Below are 16,103 nucleotides of genomic sequence, written 5' to 3' on the forward strand. Positions count from 1 at the left end.
AAAGCCTGCTCACAGCAACGAAGACCCAACACAGCTAAAAATAAATAAAATTAAAAAAAAAAAGGGTAGGAATGGAGCTGATACACACTACTGTACATAAAATAAACAACGAGGTCCTACTGTATAGCCCAGGGAACTATATATTCAATATCTTGTAATAAACTATAATGGAAAAGAAAAAAAAGGGTTAAATGGTAAATTGTACACTATGTATATTGTGCCACGATTTTTAAAAATGCAAAAAAGAATTGCATACATGAGATGGTTGTTGCACGACCTTGGAAATATCCTAAGTGCCACCAAATTGTTCACTTAAAAATGCTACGTTCACTTTCCTGCAGAAAAAAATTGAATAAATGTGGGTGCACAACATTGGGGACTACTAAATAAACACCACTGAATTTTTCACTTTTAAATGAATAAATTTATCTTGCGTGAATCTCACTTGAATTTAAAAAGAAAAGGGCAAAAACCGTCAGCTGAGAAGAAAACAGTCTAATTTAAAGGAAGGCGGTGGGTGCAGAAATGATTTGTTTACCAAAGTATCAGTTTTTTTTGTTTGTTTGTTTGTTTGTTTTTTGCGGTATGCGGGCCTCTCACTGTTGTGGCCTTTCCCATTGCGGAGCACAGGCTCCGGACGCGCAGGCTCAGCGGCCATGGCTCACGGGCCCAGCCACTCCGCGGCATGTGGGATCTTCCCGGACCGGGGCACGAACCTGTGTCCCCTGCATCGGCAGGCAGACTCTCAACCACTGCGCCACCAGGGAAGCCCCCAAAGTATCAGTTTTGAACAATAAAGGACTGTACCAAAAGGAAGGAAGGAAAGAAGGGAGGGAGGGAGGGAAGGAAAGGAAAGAAGAAATGAAGAAAAGGTCCACACCAAAACTTGTACATTGTACATTCATAGCAGCTTTATCCACAACAGCAAAGAGTGGAAACAACCCAAATAGCCATTAACTGATGACGTATAAACAAAATGTGGTCCTACTCGTATAATGGAATGTCATCTGACAATAAGAAGGAATGACGTTCTGACAACTGCTACAACACGGGTGGACCTTGAAAACATGATGCTCGGTGAAAGAAGCCAGTCACAAAAGGCCACGGAGTACGTGATTCCATTTATACAAAATGCCCCGAACAGGCAAATCCATGGAGACGGAAAGTCGATTGGCCTAGTGCCGAGGGCTGGGGGGGAAGAGAGAGGATTCTGGAATGACGGCTAATGGAGAGGAGGTGATAAAGAGGTTCTAAACTTAGATTGTGGTGATGCTCGTATTAAAAGCCATTGAAGTGTACACTTTAAATGGCCACTCTTATGGTATGGAATGATATATCAATAAAGATGCTAAGAAGGTTTTTTAAAAAATGAGAGAGGGCTTCCCTGGTGGCGCAGTGGTTGAGAATCTGCCTGCTAATGCAGGGGACACGGGTGCGAACCCTGGTCTGGGAAGATCCCACATGCCGCGGAGCAACTACGCCCGTGAGCCACAACTACTGAGCCTGTGCGCCTGGAGCCTGTGCTCCGCAACAAGAGAGGCCGCGATAGTGAGAGGCCCGCGCACCGCGATGAAGAGTGGCCCCCCGCTTGCCACAACTAGAGAAAGCCCTCGCACAGAAACGAAGACCCAACACAGCCAAAAAGTTAATTAATTAATTAATTAATTTTTTTTAAAAAAAGAAAGAATGCACAGGGAACTATACCCAATACTTTACAATAACCCATAAAGGAAAAGAATCCGAAAACGAATAGATACATGTATAACTGAATCACTTTGCTGTACACCTGAAAGTAACACAACATTGTAAATCAACTATACTTCAACTACAAAAAATAAATTAAAAAAATAAAATTTATATGTACCAAGAAAAACACTGATTAAGGATTTCAACTCTTACTTGTTACAGACTATGCAGAGATCTGAAGGAAATATTAAAGACTTGATGGTAGGGCTTCCCTGGTGGCGCAGTGGTTAAGAATCCACCTACCAATGCAGGCGACATGGGTTCGAGCCCTGGTCCGGGAAGTTCCCACATGCCTCAGAGCAACTAAGCCCGTGCACCACAACTACTGAGCCTGGGCTCTAGAGCACACAAGCCACAACTACTGAGCCCACGCGCCACAGCTACTGAAGCCTGTGCACCTAGAGCCCATGCTCCGCAACAAGAGAAGCCACCACAATGAGAAGCCCGTGTACAGCAACGAAGACCCAAAACAGCCAAAAATTAAAAAAAAAAAAAAGAAAGACGATGGTAAAATTATAAAACAATGAATTAATCAAAATTACTTTCAGTAGGTGATATCTAACTAATAAAAAACAATGCAAATAAAAATTATAATGATTTATGCACAGACATAAATTACTATACCTAAAGTTAATGCTAAGAAAATAGCTAATTTAATAATCAACTTTCTAAATGTATCTAAAAATCAACAGAAAGTAAATGCTCTGCAAAAAAAAAAAAAGAATGAAAGGAAGAAAATCCTTCCTGATGAGGGAAGACTACAAGGCAGGTCCCCTCAGAGAGGGTGACAGAAAAGAATAAAGGGAGTCCCCGGTGGCCCCTACAAGCTGCGGGGAGCTTGGGTGGCACCCCCATACCCCACAGGGAGCCTGAGATCGGGGCGCTCTCCACGGTCCTGATCCACCTCTCTCGAAGGCCAGACTCTCTCGAGGACAGGTGAGGGGCCATGAGTCAGGGGCAGGGGCAGACGCAGACAGCTGATGGCATGGTCTTAACCCAAAGGCCCCTTCCTGGGATTCAGGGCATGAATTCAGGAAGGAGAGAATGAAGGAGTGAGTAGGGGCTGGATAGACCACAAGGAGGATCTCAGATGGGCTGGTTCGGCTCAGAAAGGGGAGCAGAGGACCCACCGTGAGGACGGAGGTGGGTGATGCAGCACGAGTGGCAAGACGCAGAAGACAGCTACTGGGGCCCAGAAGCCGCTTCCCCACCCGCTCACCCTCAACTCACCCACACAGTTCTTGCCATCGGGGCCGAGCTCGAAGCCTGCATTGCAGACACACTGGAAGCTGCCTGCTGTGTTGACGCAGCGGCCGTGGTGGCAGAGGCCACTGCTGGCGATGCACTCGTCCATGTCTGGTGGGGAGGCAGGCGGGCAGTCAGCAGGCGTCCTCCTGGCCCCCAGGCTCTAATTCAGATGCAGGTTCCATCAGTCAGGCTCCCGGTCACCCCCACTGTCCGATGGACGGCCATACCCACGCACTCCTGCTTGGTGAGCGTCGCCTGAAAGCCCTCCCAGCACCGGCAGTGGTAGGAGCCGGGGGTGTTGACGCAGTCTCCGTGGTGGCAGGGGCTGCTGGCACACTCATCCACGTCTGCAGGCAGAGGACCCTGAGCCCCAGCCCGCCAGGGCGCTCCCCCGCCCCCAGCCCACCCCTGCCCCAGCCGCTGCTCACCGATGCACTCGCCCCGAACGTCCTGGGTGTAGCCCACGTTACACTCGCAGCGGTAGCTGGAAGAGGTGGGCAGGCAGCGGCCATTGAGACACAGGTTGGTGAAGTGTCGGCAGATGTCAATGGTCTGGTTCAGCGTGGCTGTGCCTGTGAGTAGGGCCGACGTGGGGCACCCGAGCATGTGCTGGCCCCCTGGGTCTGGACCTCACCTCCGGGTTCAGACACCCACTCAAGAAGCTGGAACCCTACCCCTATGGCCAGGTTCTCCCACTTCAGCCGAGTCCTGCCCCACCTCCACCCTGGCTGAAACCCCCAGCCCCCCACGCCAGCCCTAGACCCTCACCCAAAACCCAAACCCTGACCTGGAGGCCTGGATCCCCAATCTACCCCCAGCCCCAGACCACTGTCAGTACTTTCATCCCTACTGCCCAGGCCAGGACCCACACTCCAAAGCCCTGACTCTCTGTCTCTGAGGCCTGGACCCCCTTCCCCCAAGGGAGGAGTCTTGGATCCCAAGTCCTCACCAATGTTGGTGTCACCAAGGCCCAGGCTGGGAACCCCACGCCCACTGGATCCGAAGCCAGGGAGGCCGGGGAAGGGGCCTGGGTAGGAGGGCAGCAGCGGGAGCCCCAGGGCACACAGTCGCTGGAACTCATCTGCAAGGAGGCGGGGTTGGAGGCCAAGCCTTCGGTTGTGACCCGGGATCCCAACCCGCAGGCCAAGCTCTGGGGGCAGAGGAAGGTGGGAGGTGGCCCCAGGCCACTCACCAGAGCCCCGCGGCGGACACAGCTCAGGGGCCGGGCCAACTGCCCAGCACCTGCCCGTATCACAGCAGCACTGCCTATGGGTATAGTGGCCCGCGAGGTCTCCGGCACAGCGGCCCACGATCAGCGCCGAGAAGCAGGTGCCGGCACGGTGGTCTGCAAGGGGGTGGGGGGTCGGGAGGATCCGTTACCAGACTTCAAACCGCAGCTCTACCAGCACCATCTGCAGGACAGACCTCCTTGCCTCTCTGTGCCTCAGTTTCTCCATCCATGGGTAGGAGATGGCTCAGAACACCCAGCTCACCTCGGTAGAGTGTTGCAGAGTGCACCGTATCCGGCACTCTGGCCAATCCTCACCGAGTGAGGATCTTATTACCAAGATTTCCAAATTACCCCAGGGAGGGAGACTTAGGCTCACGCTGAGCAAAAGTGTCCCAACATCTAAAGCTGGCATTGTTAGGAAGCTCCCTGTCACTGTGGGTATTCAACCACACTGAGTAAGACCCCTGGTTCAGGGGGTTGCCCCAGTGATAAGTCATGCTGGGCGCTCAAGCAGAGATGCTGGGATCTGTATCTGTGTGTCCCCCGCCTACCAGCCCTGGGCATTCTGGGGAAACCTAAGAGGCTGTGAATTTGAGGAGGGGCTGGGGAAGCAGACTGGTGGACTGATGGCTGCAACTCTTGGAGAGACTGAGGCAGAGACTCCCCAGGTATGAAAACCACAGACGCTTCCACTGTGCCCTCGAGCCTGATGGCGTTACATGGTGATCATATTTCTCAAGCTCTGACTCTAAAAGAGCATATTTTTAGGTTTGAAAACCCACAAATGTTGGCCAGTGGCCCACAGCGGAAAAACCCCTCCCACCAGCCGGGAGGGCCCTTGCAGCTGTCCCTGAGCTGCCCGAGGCGGAGAAAACAGCAAGCTTTTCCACCTCCCCAGCCATACCCCGTGCACCTGGCGGGAGGGTAGGGGGGTGGTCCCCAGGTGCATGTGTGGGAATCGAGGCTCTGCACTCAGCCCCATCCCTGGCCCACGAACAGGACTGGGCCTGCCCAGGCGAGGAGAGGTCAACAGACTTGTTCAAGGTCACACAGCTGCTGGAGAGCTAGGCGGGATGAAAACCCAAATCCCTGAACCCCAGGGGACCTGACCAAGCAGCTGCTTCCCAAGTAGGGAAGACAAGACAAAATGTAAGAATTTTGACAAAAATGATGCTGCCTTTGCTTATTAAGCACCTACTGTGATCAGGCCCTGCTAAGCAGTCACAGACCCAACTTCCCTGCTCCCCTGTCTTTGTGAATGTGTATTGAGTGCCCCCTACATCCAGCCCTGGGCAAATCTCTTCATAAATTGTTATTTAATCCTCCCCATGTGGTTTAGAACAGCCATTATCTCTGTTTCACAGATGAGGCAGCTGAGGCCCAGAGACGTTAAGTCACTCGCCCAAGGTCACGGAGTATGCAAGCAGCTTAAGTAGCAGTTGGAACTCAGGACTGAATTCCAAGCCCATGTTCAGAGGACACCTGACCTTGGTTCAAATCTAGGCTCTGCTCTTTAGTGGTTGGGAAATGCGCTACAGTCCAGGGGACGTGCCCAGAGGTAGCCTCCCTGCCAGCCAAGATAGCCCCCGGAGGCGGAGGAATAAATAGGTCTGGCGCTGGCCATGGTACACTGGCAGAACTCCAGACACAATATTCCCTGTCCTGGCTGGTAGAGACCCAGCCTGAGATGTCCGAGTGGTGCTGGAGACCTGCCAAGCCCACCCCACCTCCCCAAACCAAGACGCTATCCATGCCCCACCGCAAGTGTTCCTGGCCAGCCCTGTTGGCCACTGGCAACCTGTGAAGTCTAATGACCAGCTCATCAAGACAGCAGGACAGGGAGTGAGAGCCCAAGGATCCTCCCGCCCCAGCCAGGAGGGTGAGCCTCCAGGGGGAGGCACAGCCCTGACGACCCCACCCTGGCTGGGGGCAGGGAGCGGGGTGGTCTGGGGAGCTGGGGTGTGGGTAGCTCTCTCTTCTGGACTTGTGGATTTGGCTTAAGCAAATTTCCCCTCTCTGGGCCTCAGTTTATCTCAAACACAGTGTGGGGGAAGACGGGGTACTTTTAAAAAGTCTTTGGGAGCGTAAAGAGGGATACAGGGAGGGGGCCAGAGAGGCTAATGGGCAGAAGAGCATAGAGACGGAGGCCAGATAACCAGATGGGTGTCAAGATGGGGGCATAGAGGTGGGGGCTAGAGGGGCGTAAAGGTGGGGGCTAGAGGGACAGAGGGGCATAGAGGCGGGGGCTAGAGGGACACAGCGGCGGGAGCCAGAAAGGGAAGAAAGGCAACCAGTGAGCTAGAAGGGCATAGAGTCCGAGGGGCAGAGGGGCACAGCCAAGACACCGAGACAGGGGACCAGAGAGCTGAGGGCATAGAGATGGGGGCTAGAGGGCTTCTCAGACTGGGGTCCAGAGAGCACAAAGGCCAATGGGTAGGGAACCAGAATTAACGAGGGGATGGAAACTGGGGTCCGAAAAAGACAGAAGGGCATAGAAATAGAAGGACTAGAGGAGCCCGAGGGCCAGAGGGTTGCAGAGATAGATAAGCAGAGGGTCTGTCTCCTACCTGCCCTCTGCCCCTCCAGCCCCCCTGGGCCCTGGCTCACCCAGGCAACGGGTACCGTCCAGGCTGCTGGCATAACCACGGGGACAGGTGCACACGTAGCTCCCGACTGTGTTGGTGCAGTCGCCCCCGGAGCAGAGGCCTGGCACGCTGATACACTCATCCACATCTATGCAGATACATGTCCAGTTAAGAGTCCAGCCCCCCAGCAGCCTTACCCCACCTCCACCTCCTCCTCCTTGTAGGGAGCCTGAGCCGCCCAGAGCGGAGAGAAGGTCCCAGCTTGAACCTCTCCCCGTCGCCCACCTTCACACTTGGCGCTGTTCTCACTGAGCTGGTGTCCAGCTGGGCAGCGGCACTCAAAGGAACCCACAGAGTTAACACAGCTGCCCCCCTGGCACAGGCCTGGGATAGCCTGGCACTCATCCACGTCTGCAAGGGGATGAGAGGCACGTCAGAGGGAGAAACCAAGGCTGCTGAGGGCTCCCACTCAGCCCTGGCTCCCAGGACCGAGGTCCTCATGCACTGGGCCCCCCACTCACCTTGGCAGGCCCCCGTGTGTATATTGGGGATGAAGCCCCGGCGGCAGGGGTGTGGCTGAGCAGAGCAGAGCTCACATGGGAAGCCCCAGGCCCGGCCCACAGTGGCACAGCAGAGCGCCTTGGTGCAGACGAGGCCTGTCAGCTGGTGCTGGCACCCCTCCAGGCCCACTCGACCAAAGCAGGGCCCTGTCCGGTAGTCTGCAGGGCAGATGGATGTGGGCAGCTGGCCTCAGCCTGCCCCCACCCCATAGTCTTCTGCATTTCCATCCCAGCAAGCCCAACTCAGGCCTCTACCTCTCTCGCCTGGACCACGGCGGTAGCCACCTTCCCAGCCTCCCTATACCAACACACCAGGTTTTTTTCCTGACCACAAGCCTTTACTCATACTGTTCCCCTTCCTTACCTGATGAACTCCTATTCACCCTTCAAAACCCTTTCTCTCCAAAGCATTCTCCAACCAACCTCCAAGAGAGGCCAGGACCTCCAAGCTTACAAAACCCAGGGCATGTCTGGAGACCCCCACCACTCCCCCAGGCCCACCCTCCCTTCAAGCCCGGGCAGGGACCCATGGAGGCCCCGCTAGAGAGCCTCTCTCATCCTTGAGCACACATCTGGCTCTGCCAAATCTCCCAGACCCAGCATCCGCCCAAATGCTCTGAACCCACAACTCTGCATCCCTGACACCCCCTCCCCACCCAGCTGAAGGTGGTCTCATTGGCCCCCCCACCGCCATGCACGGGCCCAGATGTGACTTCCTGGCTCCATCCTCCAGATGGCTCCAATCAAGGGGCTGGCACTGGACCAAGGGAAGCCCCTTCCAGAAGGAGACGCCAAAGCCAGCCCCCAGGCCTGTATGAAGGAGGGGAGACCCGCGACAGTCCTGACTTCCTAAAGCAAAACACAGCCCCCAGAATCTCACCTCAGTCATCCAGGACCCTGGAACCCCACTCACTCCTGCCTAGGCATCCAACCCTGCCTCTCTCTGGGGCCCCCACCCCCGCTCCAGGCCTCTCCTCTCCCACCCTCTCCACTAACCTTCATTTTCCCTCAGCCATCCCGACTGCTCCCCAAGTCGGCCCGAATTCCAACTCTGTTTTCTCGCCAAATCCCGCTGCCAAACGCTCACTCTCAAACCCAGGTAACCCCCAGCCCCTCCAGCTTCTGATTCATGGCTATACTCTCTCCGACCCGGCTTCGGCCACAGACGGGCCTCCATCCCCAGCAGCACCCTTCACACTGGGGTGAGTCCCAGGGTCCTGCCCATTTTTGCCTTCCCGGGCTCCTTGGACACACAGGGCACTCTGATGGCTCCTACAGCTACAAAACTCGCCAGCCTGGGCATCCCCAACGCCACCTGCTTTTGTTCACTTTCTCATTCTCAGCTGCCCATGGTCTCCATTTCTCTGGTGGACCCTTAAATTGCCCTCCCTTTTCTTCCCCAAGAACCTCAACTATCCTCTGGGCTTCAGCCCCGTGGATGGGGCAGCCCCAGGCCTGGCTGTCCAGCTGCCTCCTGGGTGACCCACGGGCTCCTTGGCCAACACTGAGTCTCAGGGTCTTCCCCCTCCCTACCCCCGGCTGCACCATCTTCCCTCCCGTTTTTAGAGCAGACCTGGGATTTGTCCCTGCTTCCATCCCTCCCCTTGCCCACCCCACCCCCCAACATCCAACTTCTCACAAAACATTGTTCTTTCCACCGTGTTTGTCTTGGTTACAGCCTCCCAACAGGTGACCTCCACCCACCTCAGCCCGTGGGATCATTTCAACAGTGAGGATGAAACATGAGGGGGCGTGTCCATCTCATGAACTCCGACTTATCCCTTCTACAGGAAGCCCTCCGTGACTCCCTTCCCTGGAGCACAGTGTCTCTGCCCTTCACAGCAGCAGGGACAGCAGGAAGGAGGTCAGCTGGACCCTCCCAGGGCCTGGCCACGTCTCAGGGGCTGCCAGGAAGCCCTCCTCCCCCCAAACCCCTGCCCCGCGCTCAGCTTGGTACCTTTCTCACACTGAGGCCCCATGAAGCCGTACACACAGGCACAGCGGTTCGGCCCGATGCAGCGGCCCCCGTTGTGGCAGCCGTGGTCACAGACGGCTGTGGAGGAAGTGGCGGGGGTGTGGCCTGAGGTCCCCCAGCAGCAGAGGGAGCTGGGGCCCCGGGCGGGCCCTCCTTCACGCAGGAATCCCCATAATCCAGCCCAGACCAAGAGATAAGATTGTGACAATGAATGTGTCCCCTCCAATCCCGGTCCCAGAGGAGTGACCCGTGGGCGGTGGGCGGGTGGCAGCGGAGACCTGACCTCTGGGGTCCCAAGCCCAGGTGTGCGCGATGGGTACTCACGTTGCCCACACACGGTGCCCGTGTAGCCCCTCTGGCACAGGCAGGACTCCCCTCGGCAGCTGCCCCCATTCATGCAGCTCACACTGCACCCCGACCCTGCGGGCGGGGAAGAGGGACACACAGGAAGGCCCCGAGATGCATGCACAAGGCGCCGGGACCAGGTGCGCCCAGCCTGGCTCTGGTCCCTCAGCAAAACCCGCCTGGGCTCCCGGAAGCTTCGGGAAGCCTCTCACCTTCTCTTCCCACCCCTAGGGGGTCACTTGCTTTCTTTATTTTTTTTTAAGCTTATAATTTTTTTTTTTCATTTTTTACTTTTTTTTTTTTTGACCTCGCCACGCGGCATGCAGGATCTTCCCCGACCAGGGATCGAACCCAGGCTCCCTGCGTTGGGAGCGCAGAGTCTTACCCACTGGACCGCCAGGGAAGTCCTGGGGGGTCACTTCCTGCTCACCTCGGCTCATCCCGCAGCTGGGGGCCAGCTTCCCATCAGCACAGGCGCACAGGTTGGGTCGGGAGCAGAAGCCCTCGCCGCAGGCGTGCCTACAGACCGCTGGAGAGTAACAGGTGACGGTCAAGGCCAGGACCCGAATCCTCCGCCATCCCCACCCCATGGGTGCCCCGGGGGCCGAGGCTCTGCTGGAGCCATTGGGAGACAGAGGTGCTCTTTGGGCCAGAAACGCTGAGTAGTAAGGACAGAAGCTGGAGGTGCTGGGGCACTGGCTGTACTGTTGGGGAGGAGGCGAGGGGGCATCTCCTGGAAGCAGAGTCGGATTCTAGACACATTAGAATGGGGTGCGTGTGGGAGTGGGGAAACAGAGAGATTGAGAGACACACACACACACAGAGAAAAAGACAGACACAGAGAGACAGAGACTCAGAGAGAGACCAAGACAGAAGGAGACAGAGACTGAGACAGACGGACGGACCATCAAGCAGACAGACACAGGGAAGTTGTACGACAAAGAAACACGGGCGGGTGGCCTGGGAGCCTGCAGACAGAAGCAGGGGCCATTCCTGTGGCTTAGCCAGACGTCCCAGGCCAAGTCCACTTTTAAACAAGGCTGGACTTGCTGGCCGTAAGTAAGAGAACTGCCCCAGTGTCCCCTGCCTGCACCCCCCACCTCCAGAAGGGACCGACACTCACGCACAACACACTGGTTCCCACCAGGCAGCGTCCTCCAGCCGGGGCAGCAGTAGGCATGAAATCGGGAGCCACACACATTCGGCCTTCAGGAGAGCAGGCATGGCTGGTGAGCCCCTGCCCAGCTGGACATCCCCTGGGCCTCACCCCCCGCACCTAGCAGAACAGCCCAGCCCAGCCCACACCCCAGGGGCTTCTCGGCATCCCAGGTACCACACACCCCTGCAAGAAGCCTGGGCTGCCACGCCTGCGCACACGTCCGAGACCTGCAGGCTCCACAGCCCCATCCCAACGGCCTTGGACACCCGCCACGCACGACAGGGCTATCCAGGCCAGCAAGAGCCGAGCCAAGGGGTCCCGGGCCATGGTGTGGGTGCCGGCCCCTCTCCTTGTCAAGCACAGACCCTCCAGAACCATGACGTGTCCCTCGGAGGCTGCGGAGAGGAAGCAGAGTCAACCTCAGCAAGAAGCCCTTGGCCACGGGGCACCCACGAGAACCAGAAACAGTGGGACCGCTGCCGGGATGGAGAAACTGGGGGCTTGTGGGAACCCAGGGAGGCATCCAACCCCAACCCACAAGCAGGTGAACAGTCACGGGAGGCTTCTCGGAGGAGGTGTGATGTCTCAGCGACGGAGTCATCCAAGAGAAGGGTGTCGGGGCAGACACAGCACACTGAGAGCAGAGGCAAGAAGATCGTGGACCGCTGAGTGGAGGGGAGGGGGTGGCAGGCAGCCAGGGTGTTTCAGGAGTGCATACCTGTGTAATGCAGCTTCTACTTGTACGTCAAGGGCAATGGAGAGCCCTTGAAGGGCTCTAAGTGGGAGGAACAAGGGCAGAAATGGGTGTTTGATGGAGTGTGGAAGGACTTGCAGGGGCCCCAGAGGAAGTACGCAGTTGAAGAGGCTGGGGCAGGCATCCAGATGAGAGGAAAGGATTCCAGGAGCAGGGGGCACAGGCTGGAACTTCCCAAAGGACAGAACATCCCTCTGCCCAGCAGGGAAGGGACAGCTTTTGTGCCCACTTCACAGAGGAGCAAACAAAGGCCATCACACATTTAGCGAAGGGCTGAGTGGGAGCTGAAGCCCAGGCAGAGGTGAGGGAGGGGAAGAAGATCAAGGGTACCCTACCCTCCAGGAGGTGGCTGGCTCTCTCCAGGACCTGGAAGGATGGGAGGGAGGCGATGGGGACACGGCCACTCCTGGCAGAGGAGATGACCAGGCAAAGGTTAGGAGGATGGAAGCTGAACCCTCAGGGAACAAAAGGCAGACCAAGTGGCCTTCATGGGGGGCCCCTTTCAAGTCCCACTTTCCACACCAGGGAGAAGAATTGGGCCTGGGTGCAGAACAGACGGGGAGTCTGCTGTGTGCCCTTGGGTCAGTGGCTGCCCCTCTCTGGGCCTTGGGGTGACATGAGAGTCTGACCAGGTGGTCCCAAGGTCCTCGGAGAAGGAAAAGACCTTTGTCACCTTTGACGGGGAAGCGAGAAAGAATCGGCCCGGCTGGTGAGGGGCACCCCTTTCTTGCTCCCAGGCTGTCCCGGCTGGTCTGCACTCCGAGGACGCCTTCTCTAGGCAGAATTCAGGGCCCACGGGGCCTCCATCTCCGGCCTGGCTTGATCCAACTCCTCCCTCACCCCCTACTTTGCCTCTGAGAACCGCGCCCAGGAGTTTGTGGAATGAATGAGCGGGGGGACGGCGCGCACTGCACGGGGTAACTGGGGGAGGCGGCGGGCAGGGAGCGAGGAATCCCGGGCTCCGCCGACGAGGAGGGGGCACGCGTCCTCAGAGCCCGCCAGCCGCGTTCTCCACCGGGCTGAGCCGGGGACGCAGGCCCGGGAGCCGCGACCACGCTCGGCCCCGCCCTCACCTGCGGGTCAGAGCCCGGCTGTGTCCGCCGCCCGCGCCCGCACCCGCACCCGGGCCGAGCCCCTCCCGCCCGCGCCAGGTCCCCGCGCCCCACGCCGGCGCCGAGCGTAGCGCGGGGAGGGGAAGGGGCTGGGTCCGGGGCTGCCGGCTGCAAACAAAGGAATCCCCTCCCCCTCCGTCGCCCCGGCCCCCTCCTCCCGCCCTTGCCTCCCCCCGACCCGCTGCTCTCCGGTTTCTCCGCCCGCCGATGGTCCCGCGCTTCCCCTACCTGCCAGCCGGCGCGCGTGGAGGCAGGCGCGGCGAGCGGACGCGCGGGGCTCGGCGTTGGAGGGCCGGTTTGGCGCGGCGCCGGGGGCCCGGGGCGGGAACGCGAAACCGAGAGGCCGACCCCGCCGAGTTCCCAGCCCAGAGCTGCCACACGGGGGGAGTCGGGGGCGGGAGGAGTTGGGGGAGGGCGCGTTTGCACCTCTGAAGCTCCCGGGGCGGGGGCCGGGGGCTCCGATGCCGGGCGGAGGGAGGGGCTGGAGCTGGGGGATGGCCTGGGGCTACGGGAGAAACTCCGAGGGGCTGAAGAAATGGGATGGGGGGCACAGAGCCGTAGGCGTGGGCTGAGACGCGGCGTGGGGAGGCTGGGGGGACCACGTTTTCACATAGAAATTGAGTGGTGGTGCCCTGAGATGGGGCTGCGATTTCGGGTGGCCTGGAAGAGAACCAGGCTTGAAAGGTCCCGGGACTCACCTGGAGGCCCACTCCTACGTCCTCCCGAGCCGCCGCCTCCTCCCTCGGGCAAGGAGAATTCCAAGGGTGACTTGGGAAACTTACCTGGCGCCTGGGGCCTGAATTCTTAACTAGACTGACATCCGGAAGCCCCTAAAAATGTAGGCAAAACGATGGCCAAAGATGAGTTTTCTAGAGAGGAGGTCCACATTTTTCATGTGATTCTCAAAATGGAGAGTTTAAGAATCCCGAAGTTCTAGACTTTCTGAGCCTCAGTTTCTCCACCTGTCACAGGGGCTGAATTTCAGAATTTCTGCTCCCTAGCTGGAGCTTATATCCAAACAAAAATTTCTAGCTTTCCCCACTACTTTCCCACCTCTGAAAACAGACACCACCAGACCAGTGAGCCTGAATATGGGGATTAGTCAGAAGGTGTTTGTTGGACCTGAGGCTGTTATTCCACTCAGCAAACTCCTATGCATCTGGCAAAGCCCAGTTCAAAAATCCATTCCCCACACCGAAATTGTTAGTTTACCCTATTGAATTCCAAAGCTGATTGTGCTGATCATGCCTCCATCAAAGTACTTGTGGAATGAAATAAATAGCAAATAACAATTTGAGGTGATATTTAGCAGGTGCTTATGTTCCAGACTTGGTGTTAAGAGTTTCATACACATTATCTCATTTAATCACCAAAAAATCTCTACGAGAGCAATAACTTTTATAATCTCCCAATATGGGTCCCAAGAGACAGACCTGGACTCTATGACACTCCTGGGCCAGAGAGAAGGAGGGGGGAAAGAAAGGAGCATTCTTTTTTTTTTTTTTTTTTACTTATTTATTTTTGGCTGCGTTGGGTCTTCGTTGCTGCGCGTGGGCTTTCTCTAGCTGCGGCAAGCGGGGGCTTCTCAGGGGCTACTCTTTGTTACGGTGCGTGGGCTTCTCACTGTGGTGGCTCCTCTTGTTGTGGAGCACGGGCTCTAGGCACACGGGCTTCAGTAGCTGTGGCACGCGGGCTCAGTAGTTGTGGCTCTCAGGCTCTAGAGCGCAGGCTCAGTAGTTGTGGCGCACGGGCTTAGTTGATCCGCAGCATGTGGGATCTTCCCGGACCAGGGCTCAAACCCATTTCCCCTGCCTTGGCAGGCCGATTCTTAACCACTGCGCCACTAGGGAAGCCCAGAAAGGGGCATTCTGCCTGGGAATGGGAGCCTTGAAGGCTCAGTGGAAAAGAGCAAATATGAAAAGTTGGGAGAAAGATAGGCTAATGCCTAGAGACAGGAGAGTATGGAACATGCGCAAATTGAGCAAAACTGGAGCTTTTGGGGAGGGGAGAAAAGGGAAGGCGGGCAAGAGGGAAGCTGGAGGGGTAAGCAGAGGCCAGGAGCCCTCAGTGGCGTCCCCCCACCTCTGAGGGGAGCCATGGTGGGCTTCCAGGAAGAGGAGTCACTCTGAAGGCTGCTCTGTGGGGCCTAGAACTGGGTCTGGGGAGCAGTGAGGGCTCCAGGGCTGGGCTAGGGGGGGCATGAGGAAGAGCGAAACTTTGGAGACAAGATTCAGGGCATCCTGACTGAGGGAGAGGGGTTTCCGGGGCCAGTGAGGACGGTCAGGAGGGGTGGTGAGGTGTGGGGAGAGTGAGCTAGGAAAGGAACCCCAGGATCAAGTTGACAGAGGTGTGGAATTCCAGCGTGGGAAGGCCCGGGGGCTGTCGTGGGTGAACCAGCTCTCGGGGACACCTGTGTCACCGCTTCTTAGGCTCCTTTGCCAAGGTCCACCCTGGTCTGCTCTTCAGCCACCCAGTGTGCCTTACACGGGCACTGGGCTAGGTTCCGGCTGCCCTAGAAGCAGCCCAGCATATGTGTGGAATGTGGGGAGGTACAGTCCCACACCAGGGACACGGCATGACCAATACTTCGATGGCTAAACCCCGAGGTAGGCTGGTAGATCAGGCAGTGCTTCCTTCTAGAATTCTCCCTACCCGCTCTACGGAAGCCAGGGGAGAAGGAATCCATCAGGTGTGGCGAGACAGAGGCGGTGTGGAGCTGTTGGAAGTCTCAGTGACACGTGGAAGTTCTCAGTGACAGCGGGGAGTGAGTGTTTTTTGCCACTGTACCCTCCTCACTACCGTCACACCACCTTGCCTTCCACTGCCTGAGTCTGTTACACTGGTGTCCATTACCGATACGATGACTCTGTTACATCACACTGTCATGAAGAGACATTTAGGCTCTCACTCCCCCTCCGGCATCCTAGTGTACCCCAACACTGTCCTAAGGGTAGAGCATTCACACAGTCTCCCTGTCAATATTGCATGACCACCAAATTCTTATCACAGGGTCACCTGTCAGTGTCACCCACTGCTGTCGCCCTCTCACTGTCACCCATCCATGGGACACCTTGCCGTTTTCTGGTTTGCTCCACTGCCTGGGACATTCATGTTGTCTCCTGTCACCATTATACCTTTAACTTATTGCTGTGACATTGTCACCCATTAACAGTTGTACCGTCACCCAGAGTGTCAGGATTCTTAAACTGCAAGCAGCAGGAATCGGTCACGGCAGAAAGAGCCGTTGGTCAGGTGCAGAATCCCCGGGAGGCTGGAGACCCAAGCCTGGGGCTTCTGCAGCTAGCAGAGTCACCACCAAATCACCCGCAGATCACGTCCCACCAAGACACCATCCATCCCCTCTCTGCTCCCCGGGCTCAAATGGTGC

The 16,103-nt window shown here is 57.1% G+C and overlaps 1 protein-coding gene and 1 pseudogene across 1 annotated transcript in view; both read right to left on the reverse strand.

The window, feature by feature from the left end:
* The window catches only part of FBN3 (fibrillin 3), a 60,162-nt gene extending 48,986 nt beyond the window's left edge, over positions 1-11,176 (reverse strand). Inside the window, exons 1-13 of the mRNA XM_060006460.1 lie at positions 11,127-11,176; positions 10,814-10,896; positions 10,121-10,219; positions 9,670-9,765; positions 9,328-9,423; positions 7,332-7,529; positions 7,096-7,221; positions 6,833-6,958; positions 4,187-4,339; positions 3,944-4,075; positions 3,423-3,566; positions 3,222-3,341; positions 2,977-3,102 (exon numbers count right to left, since the gene is read on the reverse strand). Of these exons, the coding sequence (XP_059862443.1) occupies positions 2,977-3,102; positions 3,222-3,341; positions 3,423-3,566; positions 3,944-4,075; positions 4,187-4,339; positions 6,833-6,958; positions 7,096-7,221; positions 7,332-7,529; positions 9,328-9,423; positions 9,670-9,765; positions 10,121-10,219; positions 10,814-10,896; positions 11,127-11,176 (1,549 nt within the window). The remainder of the gene's footprint in view (positions 1-2,976; positions 3,103-3,221; positions 3,342-3,422; positions 3,567-3,943; positions 4,076-4,186; positions 4,340-6,832; positions 6,959-7,095; positions 7,222-7,331; positions 7,530-9,327; positions 9,424-9,669; positions 9,766-10,120; positions 10,220-10,813; positions 10,897-11,126) is intronic.
* Positions 11,177-12,683: 1,507 nt separating this feature from the next.
* Positions 12,684-16,103, reverse strand: part of LOC132421661 (large ribosomal subunit protein eL14 pseudogene) — a 40,945-nt pseudogene continuing 37,525 nt past the window's right edge.

Source organism: Delphinus delphis, chromosome 3, assembly GCF_949987515.2.
Source record: "Delphinus delphis chromosome 3, mDelDel1.2, whole genome shotgun sequence".
NCBI classification, from domain to species: Eukaryota; Metazoa; Chordata; class Mammalia; order Artiodactyla; family Delphinidae; genus Delphinus; species Delphinus delphis.